General features: G+C 35.0%; 1 protein-coding gene across 3 annotated transcripts in view; it reads right to left on the reverse strand.

Annotated features, from left to right (window-relative positions):
• Positions 1 to 1,483: 1,483 nt before the first annotated feature.
• GFRA1 (GDNF family receptor alpha 1) overlaps positions 1,484 to 12,455 on the reverse strand; it is a 446,222-nt gene continuing 435,250 nt past the window's right edge. For all 3 annotated transcript variants that reach the window (XM_081954381.1, XM_081954380.1, XM_081954379.1), the window contains 2 exons: positions 10,743 to 10,796; positions 1,484 to 10,148 (listed from right to left, as the gene is read on the reverse strand). In XM_081954381.1, coding sequence (XP_081810507.1) covers positions 9,978 to 10,148; positions 10,743 to 10,796 — 225 coding nt within the window. In that variant the 3' untranslated portion in view covers positions 1,484 to 9,977. The remainder of the gene's footprint in view (positions 10,149 to 10,742; positions 10,797 to 12,455) is intronic.

A 12,455-nucleotide genomic window follows, 5' to 3' on the forward strand; every position in this document is an offset into this window, starting at 1 on the left:
ATATCCATTCTTTATATCAAGGGCATGTTGCCCAATTGGCAGTGCCAGCTACTGTCTGTGTCTTTGCCTTATTTTAAAAGGTAACTCATCTATGGCTTTATGTCACAAGTCTGAATGCAAGATACATTTGCAGAACAGTAAAACTGCAGTGTTTATGAACAGCTTCTTCCTGTTAACTTTCCAGAATATCAGTGTTATCTTTTCAGATAAACAACATATTTCTCATTGGCTTGCTGCATAGTTGTGAAAAACAAACCACACAACAAAGCTGAGTAAGTCTTATTATAATTTTTAATTTAAAAAGAGACAACGTTCATCTGGTGGCTTTTCCTTCTTTCAGATATGTACATTGTTTAAATAGCGTACAAGCATTATGGCAACAGAAAAAGAAAACCAAACATCACAAAAGCACTTCCAAAATTTGGACTATTCAAGTCCTTACTTGAAGTCTTATTAATGTCAGTGTGAACAGTCAAATTACTACGGTATTTGCTCCTTAACAACAATGTACCCAGCCAAAGGAGTCCACAGGATAGAGTCAAAAAAGTCAATCTGGCTGCCATGCTGATGTGATCGAAGACTCACATATAAAAATTGGAAAGTCTACCACATTGGTATTGCCATCATCTTAGTTTCTTTTTAACCATATCTTGCAGACATCCTTGTACATCCAGCAGAACAGTTGAGATACCTGACACATTTTGAACTGCAAGAAGGGAGGGCACAGAATTCTGCAGGACAATATACTTATAATTTACATCAGAATAGTAACAGATGCACTTGTAGACTGCCTTCAACTGGAAACTAAGACAAATTTGTTTTTCAAACCATACCTAGAAAAAAATGCCCTTATATTGTCGAGGTTATTCACAGTGTATTTTCATGTTCTGTAATCAAAAGCTATCTTTGATTTTACTCCTTACTCCAAATAATCCCTATAATAGTTTAATAGAATATAGTGTTATTTAATACAAACTATGTATTATATTTTCTGTGGCAGTTCATGACAACTTGAATTATACAAAAATAACACAAATGTTTATATATTTCTGGGCAAAGGAAACAGGCCCTTTCCCCAACTTGAGTAAGATTAACCAAAACTAATACTTTCACTATTACTTGAGGCATATGGTTTCAAAGAAATCCCATTAGACAGCCAGTGCTTTCTTGATCTTCCAGGAAATCTCTGAAGGCATTTGGGCCTCCTTCTGAGCAATATTGTAAGGGTAGAAAAGAAAAAGAATATACAGAGGTTACTAGAAGACTCTCTGTCTAGTAAGGCAGGAATGTTAATTCACAAAAAATCTTAGAAAGTCTCTTGTTCAGAGACAGGTGTATGAATATTAAATGAAAAATGTAAAAAATCAGAAGGTTGTGCCACTGAGAAAAAAGTAACAATCATACACTTTTTGTATCTTTTCTACTGTATTTACCATCTGTCTGATCCTCAAACACTGAAAACAGAAACATTTGTGAAGAGTAGTTTAGAAATGGAATATTTTATTATTTTTTGCCATTCTTTTTACATATAGCTTAGACAAAGCATAACATTTAGACAATTATTTTTTATATGGGGAAAGTCACTTATTTCAATATCCTAGATGAAAATGTAATTTCATTGGTAAACAAATCTATTCTTAAATATTGCAGTATTCTGTACAGATGAATTAGGCTTCTTGTTGTACATATGATGTAAACAATATCATACAATTTAGAGGTATAACATCTGCAGCTGTCATGTGAGCCCAAGAAAATGCATGTTTGGTTTAAGTGCTCATGACAGTTGCTATACATGTATTCATAGATACTCTAATGTATTTTACCCTTTGAATCTGGATCTCTGCATTAATGTTGCTTTGAGTCTTAGAGTGTTATGGGCTGAACATATGAATAGTCTTGAATATTTAATTAAAATAATATGTATGCCACTCATTCAACAGACAAAATAGGTAAAGACTTCTATTCTGATTAATTTTGGGTCCTGGAACAAGAACATTAAAGATATTTCCAAGAAGATTTAATTTGGCTTGCCATGCCTTGCCTTGCCTATGGAATTTTACTAAGACATCATAGCTCTGCATGTATTACACCCTACTCATGTTTTGGAATACATCAACCACTTTTTGTTTATCACAGTAGGAAAATTGGAATAGTTGGATGAGACTATTTGACAGCACCACAAGCTTTTGTCTGAAAACATCATTAGAATCAGAACCGTCTGATTTCCACAACACACATAGGAAATTAGTCAAAGCTGAAAGAACTTACTATCTTTAAACTAGATACAATTTTCCCCTACTACTCACACTTTCATGCATCTACATTTAGTGCAGAAATCTTTTAGATCTGTTGCTTTTTCTTTTTGATTAGTCACTGTGTTTGAAATGTATGAATTGTTTGGATATTGGAATTGTTAAACGGGAAAAAAGTCCAAGAGAATCATCTTAGAATAGCAGCATAGAATGTAAGTGCCTGCTGTGTTAGATCAAGTGCCCATTTAATCCATTAGGTGCAGTGGGAAACTCATAAGCATGGACAGACAAGGAAGAATAAGAAGATGCTTCTATTGTGGTTTAATCCTTTCCTGATATGGAATTTCAATATAAGCGGTTCCTATGTTACATAACATGTGGCTTAGGTAAATGAAAAATGGTTGCTGCCATTATTTGAGCATGCAGAAAAGGACAGTGACATACTTGCATGAGTCAATGGTCCACATACCAAAATTCAGAAAAATCTAATTATAAGCCTGTTTCTATTATCTGAGGATTACTTGTATTTCATCAATAAGGAGAATCTAAGTATAGATTAGATTCAAATTCTAATTTAAAATGGAGGAGAATGTTCCACCTTCTAACTATATTTAGCTAGACTTTGGAGAGTCTCAATGAATGTTGTCCCCAATTACAGTACTCGGAATTACTGTTTCTCGTGATCTAGCTTTGCAGAGATACACTCATTCAGTTTCAATCATCTGTTCGATATATAGTCTCCCTTGCCATATATTCCATGAACACACAATGTTTTTTAAACAGATCATTGCCTCCAACATTTGATTTACTGCTACTGGATGGAAATTGGAGCGGCAGCATTATCACAGTCGCTGTGAACCAATATTTGTTTCCTCACGGTCCTGTACTTTGTGAGAGAAAAATCCTGAAACTGATCATTACAGGCAGAACCACAATTATTGTTAACGTAGGCGTATTGGACAGACAATAGTAATTGCCGACAGATCTGTTTATAAATCAGCTTAATAGACAGAAATACCCACAAGCTTTGGATAGCCTGCATCATAAAACCACTTTTTCAGGATGCACCTTGATTAAAGATTTTCAGTGGAAATTTAACATAGATCCATCATCATCAAGAAAGGAAATTAGGCTGTCCTTCAGTATGGGAATAGTTTTAAGAAAACCAATCATACATAAATACATGACCCAATTTTTCATCAGGCCATAGAAAATTCCCTGTTTGACAGATTAGGAAGTAGCAACAAAAGGGTAATGCAGTTTACTTAAAACCATTAAAATAAGGCAAAGCTGGATAGGGGGGAAAAATACCATTTATACTCATTGAAATTTGACTGCTATTTTGAGGCAATATATAATTCTAAATGGTTGCACGACAAAAAAAAAAAAACACCTTCTCTATTGGCCTCCCGCAGAGGAAAGAGAGAGGCTTCAGCTGCTATAGTCACAAAAACCTTTTGGGAGGAAAGAACAGGAGATTTGTCAAATTTCAAAATAACTACTTCTCTCCTCCTATTTGAATCAATTTTTTTAAAAGGGTAAAAGTTACATCAGGCAAAGATCCAAATGCCAATTGTATCTGGCAATAAAAGACCTACAAATTCTGAATGATGGGGAAAAAAGGGCTTCCATAGATTTCCTTTTTCCATTGGACAATTATTTTCTGAAACAGGCTGGGCTGATCTAATTATTATATTATAACCAGGGTTCCAATAAAAGCCTACTTGAAGTATTGCAAAAAATATTTCTCATTATAAACCTAGACTTTGATTTCAGATGATCAACCTGGGATAAAGGAAAAAATAACTTTTTTTTCAGGCAAACAAAGCATCAGCCTTGATCAGAGAAGCTTTAATAATATTTTAATAGGTTACAGTAAGATTAAATTTCTGTTGCATAAAAACCAATAAATATGTAGGAAATGAGAGGGAGGAGGAAAATACAGTAGTGATTTTAAAGAGGCCAAATCCTGTTAAGAACAAAACAAAAATGACCTTCTGAAGTCAGAAAGTATTTGAATGGCCACTAATTGAAATGTCATAAAAGGAAGCGAGCTGGTAAGTGAAAGCAAATATTTAAAGATGAAAAATCCTTTACAGTAAGCTGGATTAATTTTCTGCCAAGTTCATCACAAGCACATTTATTTGAGGTGGTTATAGAAAATGGAGGGCTGGAATATGTTGCTTGGAATCTGAGAAATGCATAATGCAAGAGGGAAGATAATGATTGCTGAAAGCTAGACTCCAGTCTTATCAGAAACTAACTAATAGGGTTGGGCAGAAAACCAGTTTTGAAGGGCAAAACATAAATGCCACATGGGTAGGCGCAGAGAGAGCAGCCCCTGAAAAGACCCACAGTAATCATACCCTTTATTGAGCTCCCTGCCAACGATCTCTGGAAAAAAACATGCTGGATTCAAGGCATTCTACCTATATTCTGAATAGGATCTTGCCCCTTAAAACCAGATCCCTGAATATCTATATACCAAGTTGTTTAAAATTGTTGCTCTAAAATATATATTCAGAACAAGTAATAGGAAATAGCTAAGATGTGAGGCATTCTAAAGTAAAGAAATATATTTCAAGTCTTTGGATGAATTTGATATATTCTATTTTGTAACTGACTGGGAAAAAAAACACCAAGATCTTTTAAGATGTACAGCTTTAGATGTTTGAAGTGAGGAATCTGCTGATACATTCCCCTTCCACAAAATGGGATTTTGCTATGAAAGAGGAGGTTTATGATATATCCAAATTTCACAGTAACTTAAGATCTGGAAATTCAGGTTGCACAATGAGAACTCAAGGAAAAAATATTTGGATTTCCTAGCATTTAACATGGAGTAGGCAGAAATAGGCAAAGAAATATCAGAAAAGCAACTTACTTCAAACTAGTGATTCTGTTGACAAAGTCAATGCTCTAAGTGACATTCTCAATGCCATATTATTTTCTTTTTAAAAAGCTCTGCATTTATCAAAATATAATAGGTTAAAACCTAATCTTTTTTTATGTTTGCTTGTTTTTACTAGCAATTTAAGATGCAATCCTATCTCCACGTACATGAAAATAAGCCCCACTGAATGTACTGGTATGTCTGCGCATGCATATATATAGTAAAAAACTGCTAAGCATCGGTACTGAAGGAAATAGAAATAATATAAACTTACAGGGTTTAATGGTACAGACATTGTTCTTGAAAAATAATAATTTATTAAATGTATATGCTGCCTGACATCCAGCAGCTCCTATATTTGAATTTAATACATAGGGATTTATTAGTGAAACAACAACTTAAGAATTTTATGATGCTTTTAAAATCGAATGCCAATTAAAACATGAGATCAATAGTCTTCAATTTGAATTACAGAGAATCACACAAGTAAAACAAGCAATATAAATACTGGCCAAGAGCCAAAATATGGAGATAGTAGGTCTAGGATGCACAATGGAGAGTGCATGAAAGCTTCATCTGCCATTTTTCTGTTTAGCTTTGTTGACTCTAATAGACGAAGTCATTTTTTAAAAGAAGAAAGCTGGTATTGGTTGTATTTAAGATGATGATTATCACAGCTGAACTTTTATATCATTCAATACATGTTTCTACATGTGAGCTGCAATTTTATTTCCAAGTGGCTCTCTCTGTCTCTGTCTCTTTCTTTTTCTTTCTTTCCTTCCTTTCTTTCTCCTTCTTTCTCTTTCTTTCCTTTTTTCCTTCCTTCTTCCTTCCTTCCTTCCTTTCCCAAGAGAAGCATATGAACCAATTCTTTGGTCTAAGTAAAAACAGCTTTTTAAAAAATTATTCTTCTACATACAAAGCAGAGGATCTGATCCACATTACCACTTAATTATAAAATGGAGGGCTTTGATCTGGATTGGGCCTTTCGTACCTAATCTAAAAATTAATTTTTAAAAGTTACCATTCATTTCATGTCTTTGACAATGTTAATTACAAACCTAAACCTGTTTTGATTTTGTCCAAAATAAGAATTGTAGGGAGCAAAAGGGTTAAAATTACTAATCTAAAATTATCTGAACTTAAAATTAAAAAATGACACAGATAATATGGAGATTGTTAATTAATGGATAAAGTAGGTTTCTCGATTCTGGTTTTGATTAGAACTCATGTAATCCTTTCATAGTAGACACAAACTATTTTATATTTAGTGCTACTTAAATAATGCAAAGTCATATAAAATGTTAAAGATTATAATAGCCAAATTTAAACCTTTGACTTAGACCTTGTTCATTTAAAAAAAAATCTTTATTTGTATCTCACAATGAAAAATCATGTCTTTTTAAAAATTTGTTGGCTTGGAACAGCTGGGGAATTTCTTAATAACAAGAAAAATAATAATAATCCTAGTTGTAGGATGCTCACCTTTATATAATCTTAAATTGCCTATGCAATAAAATTAAACTGTAAACACAACAAGGAATTGTTAAATTCAATCACAGTACAGATATAATATGCACATATACAGGAGGATATCAAATCTTTTAAATATAGAATTAGAATTCAGGAGCATCTATAGAAATGAGAATATTGTACAGAAATAACGGGTACAATAAAAAGTTGTACATTTGGGTACGAAAAATCAAAGGGACAAGATGTGGGGAAACTGCACTGGATAGAACTACATGCAAAAAGCATATGGATGTTTTGTAGATCACAAGATGATCAGGAGCTAACAATGGAAAGAAATATAAGGGGGCGGGGAACGCAAATGCAACCATAGGTTGCACATCTGGAGAAAATCGGAATGTCAATACTATATAAGCATCCTATTTCAGGCACCACATTTTAGGACATCAAACTGATGCATATCCAAAGCAGAGCAACCAAGATTTTAGTGAAAGAAAAAACCTTATGAGAAAGTTTGGATGCAATGGGAATATTTAGCTTGTAAAAGGAAGTATTGTTAGCTGTCTTCATATATATTAAGGCTTTTTGAGTAGAAAACAGGGCAGGGCATAACTTTTCATAAATCAGGACAAGGGACTTAAAGTACAAGGAACTAGATTTTAGTTGGACATCAGGAAACATTTCCCAATGATATCTATTCTTCAAGAGTAGAACAGACTATCTTGAGAGGTTTTGCCGAAGACATTTAAAGACAGGCTGTAATAATGCTACAGTAGTGTATCCTGTATTTGATAGGAGTTGGGTTTAGAAATCCCTTCCAATCTTTACATTCTATAATTCTTTGGAATTAAATTTTAATAATGGATTTTTTCTTAGACTTCTGCCAGTCTTCATTAAATAAAGAGCTAAGCATTACTGTTCAATAGCCACTACTTTTTCACTCAGAAGCTGCCAAGCCATCAAAGTTTATTAAAACAAGTTGTTCCTATCTGATACCTGAAGTTTGAGTACTTTATTTTAGAATTCGAATAAAATCCCTTTATCTTTGACAGATTAACCAGGGATAAGACTGAAGCTCAAAATAATTGGATCAAAAGTGCTATTTCAAATAGAACCCTTTAAAGTAAACAATGAAGATTTTGATCTTACTTCCCATTCCTCACAAATTTAAATTGAAAAGAAAAAAGATAACTGTAGACTTGGTTGCAACTGCACAGCACTGTACAATTCAAATTACATCATTTAGATGCAAACCACTGATAATCCTGATTGTATTTTTGCATCTATGGCATCAGATTTTACTGCCATTCATTGTGTAAGATAATGGAAACATGTCTATTCTATCCTTGTCTATCTGTTGCTTTCAAATTATAAGAATTTGACATAATATAACATCTCAATTGTGTTAAATAAGAGAAAATGATTTAACATATGGAATGCCTTCAACAAATGTCAGAAAGAACCACACGAAGCCCATTTTTCAATACATACACGAACATGGCATACATAAAGTTATATCTTGCCATGATCACATATGTACATTTCAATTGAAAAATGTACATTTAAAAAATGTACCAAATCAGGAATAATTCTTTCACATGAAATATTTGGTTATGGAGAATATGTGTTTGTGTATACATGCGTGTAATGCCCACATGGAAAGTTGAGAACATCTGAATCAGTATTATTGGGATTTTAGACAACATTTATCAATTCTTAAAACTGGTTTAGCAACAATCGGATTCAATTGTTGAATTGAATTGTTGTACTGGTTCTGGTGCAAGGTAATTTCTTGGGCATGTACCCCTGTCCAGAGGATTAAATGCTTACCAAAGCTGATATATTTGCATGTTCAAAAATAAGTGGATAGGAAATTTCACATACAGGAAACTATTATGATCTGTTGAATGCTATGTGTTCACACCTTTATTGGATGCATCTCTGAAAATATGGAAACATGTTACAGCCTTCTGCCTGTGCTTATGGATTTCGGTATTGGGTCAAGAAATTAAAAGCAAAAAATTATACTTATCTTTATCTAAGAGTAAATAGATATGGTAGTTTTTTTAAATAATAAAAATTCAATATTTTTTACTCATTCACCAGTTAAATAATTAAACTTTATAATTACAGAAAGGTCAACAATGCTAAAGTTGAAATTCTTTAACAAAAGCAAGTTTCTATTCTTTAAAAAAATATATCCTCAGAAAGATAAACAAATTTTGCACTACTGTAATATTCACAACAGTTGCTTCTTCTTAATGTAGTTTTTTAGTACCTTTCTTAAGGCTGAATTAGCATAACCACAAAAATAAAAATAGCATTAGAAAGTTTAATATTTTATATTTCTGCAGAAGTTTTGAAGAAAATATGTGTATTATAGTGCTATGATTTACAATGGCTTCTCATTTTAGACTGCAAAACTACATACATATACAAACATAGAAGAGAATACTAAAACAGCAAAATACTGGTAGCCAAACATGAATAAGTTAAATATTTAAAAAAAAACCCTTTCAGGAAGACGTTTATAGCATGTCAAAAGCCTGATCCACAATCACCTCAAACTATGTTTAAAATATTGTTTTTCAATTTAAAAGGCCCAAATCAGTCAAGAGGCAATTTATGCAGGGTTTTCTTTGCCTGCTCTACAGCCTCTTATCTACAAAGGGAACAATGAAAAAAAATCTTGTAATGCAGTCCATCTAGTATCTAAGATTTCAATACATACATTTCAAACATTTCTAAACTGGGTCCCAATGTATCAGGAATAAACATACCATTACATTATTAACCATTCTGGCAATATTTCCAAGTTGTTGGAAACCACGGTTTGTCCCCAGATTCTATCTGAGTAACCTTGAAATAACTGAAACCTACAATCACCATATGGTGGTGTATAGTAGATCCCATCCATTTTAATGGGTTTGGCAAAGGAAAAATACCTGGGTGACAAATACAAAAAATTAGAACTTTAAGAGTCTGATTTATTTCTTCTTGGTCCAGGTTAAAACAAGTGGGGGGAGGGGGATGAGGAAGAGAGAAAAGAATAAACCTTGAATGGTTTACATGCAAATTATTCATCTCTTTTCAAACATTGCCTGTTCAAAGGCCTACTCCATTTGGAATGTGGGTGTCGGGTCTAGTATATGCAAAGCATCTAAGAACCTTTCCTTGAAAATATAAAATAATAGTAACGATATAATATGATGATAATGACAACAACATTGATCCAGTCCAATTTTTTAGCAGAGCATTTCAACTGAATTCCTAGAACTGTAATTTTCGATCAACAACAGAGGAGGATAGAGGATAGACAGATCAATTTCTTTTCCTTTCCTTTCTTTTTATGGGTCCTTTTGTTAAAGCAGATACAAGGTTTCTTCTGAACGTGGGCACCAACAGAATGGGAATGCAATCACCAACAGCAAAAGAAGTGTGCTTGACCTGACGCTTACACGAAGAGAAGATGAATGATCAGAAGATATGTGACTGGTGGAGCCTCCTGCCACACTTTCCTTCCCAATTGCATTCTGCAAGACAGAAAAAAAACTCCTTCAATTGTCACTTCGTATTAGCACCTCCTAGCATATTTTACTGTTCTTGTCATTCATCCTACATTCACAGGTCACTATTCTGTCAGCCATAAAATCTGATCTGCTATGTTTAAAGGTCTTACAAAGAGCCATGTGATTACATGTTCTTCCCGATTACGAGCTAATTACACTGCACAGATCAAGGGCAATTACCATGTGACCTACAAAATCACAGTCTGCTTAAGAATTAAAATATCATTACCATGGTTGAAGGTGAATAGCTATTCTGGCAGGAATACACCCACCTCTCCTAAACACATCTCTTCATGTAAAAATAATTGAAATTATTTCAAATGACTTGAACAGATGTACCTCAAAAATCAGACCATAAAGACAGCTAAAATCACTAGGGTAGTAGAATGTTAAGCTATCAAGACAAAAAATGAGGAATAGAATCCGCATTCCCAAACTTGGAACAGGAAATTCCTCCTCAAAATAACGAATTTGAAATTTTTTAGAACAAATATTCTGATATTATTCAATGTTATAATAGTGTCAGAAACAATTGCTTCAAAAAATGCAAGAACTTACCCCAGTCACACAGGGTTCTGTTATTATAGATTCATTGAAACTCTGCTTTGGTCCCTGTAGAAAAATAAAAAAACATTACTACAGGCCTCCGTTTTGCTTCCAATATTGGTGGAATACATCACTGAGCTGCATAAAAAGTTAAGTAACCATTTCCAAACCAAAACCATTCCCAAAAGTTAAGTAAACATTTCCAAACCAATTATCAGGAATAGCTATGTATGTATAGAGACCTAGAATTACTATAATGATTGTCTTCTCATTGTACTCTATCTGTACAATTATATGTTTGTATCCTAATAAATTCAATTATTGGTTAATCTTGCCACTGGTCCATTTGGAAAAAAAAGCTGCAATTTTCTTTCATGCAGTTGCTAGCATTGAACAAAAATACATAGCAAAACATTCTGATTAAAAGTAGAGATTTTAGAGATTTTGGTCACAAATCACAAAGCAAAAAAAAAAAGTGAAAAAAACATTATAGCTAATGTTACACATATAGTCCTTGACTTATGACTGGCTGTTTAATAATAATTCAAAATTATGATGGTCTTGGAAAGGATGCTTTACGAGTGATAGAGCAGTTCCAGCTGTCATAAAATAATGTCCTTCTCCAGTTACATGTCTATATTATGGATGTTTGGCCTGAATTTTGTTGCCATCATGTTGCCAAGAACCCTGTGATCATGTGATCATCATTTGCAGTCTTCCATGCTAGCTTCCCCAAAAAGTCAATTGGGAAGCTGGAAGGAAGTTTCCAAGTGAAGTGGACAAAGAGGAATTGAAAGCCTTCTGTGAGTTGAAATCTGTTTTTTGCTCTCAAAGAAAATAAAGACTAGCATCTCACTTTGCTCAATGACCAAGATTCTGGTCCCAATGGTAGTCACATAGTCAAGGTCTATCTTAAATAATATTCAATAACCATCCAAATGGCATTGGCAAATAAGGAGTCTAATGATAAATTTGATATATGAAGGATGGTTCCCTTGAAAGAAGAAATCCTAATAGCTTCTTAGCTCTTTTTATTCCAATCATATAATTCAGAAGTATTGCTTGGGCTAAAGCAGCGGTTCTCAAATAGTGGGGCGCGCCCCCCTGGGGGGGCGCGAGGCTCCGTAAAGGGGGGCGCGAAGGCTCCCTTTCCATCTGGGTGCAACGGCGTCGGTGTCGTGGGCGAGGCATAATATATCCCGCCTGGAAGTGGCAGCACTTCGGACTGTGGATTTTCATTGGAGCCGCGGGCTGGAGCTGTGCAAGAAGCCTGCTCGGGCGGGGGTGGGAGGGAGGGAAGCATGGCTGTCCCAGGCTTCCCTCCCTTCCCCCCCCCCAGCCCAAGAAGACTTTTTGCACAGCTCCAGCCCGCGGCTCTGATGAGTCTCTGAGCAGTCCCCAGCGCTGCCACTTCAAGCCGGGATATATTCTGCCATGCCCTCGGCGGCGTCTTTATGCAGGTAGCTCGCCTCCCCGCCAGCAGCTCCACCGCCAGCATTCCGTCTGGGAGCGGAAGCGCAACAGCCGCTGTTGGGGAAGGGACAAAGGGGCGGCGGTCGCCCGATCTTGCCACCGCCACCCCTTCGCCCCTGGTAACGGCGACTGTTGTGCTGCTGCTTCCAGCTGGGATGCTGGAGGAGCTGCTGGCAGGGAGGGAGGGAAGAAAGGGAGGAGGGAGTAAGGATAGACAAGCAAGAGGGAAAGAGGAAAGAAGGCAAGCAGGCA

This window comes from Natrix helvetica (assembly GCF_964273705.1).
Source record: "Natrix helvetica genome assembly, chromosome: 5".
Lineage (NCBI taxonomy): Eukaryota > Metazoa > Chordata > Lepidosauria > Squamata > Natricidae > Natrix > Natrix helvetica.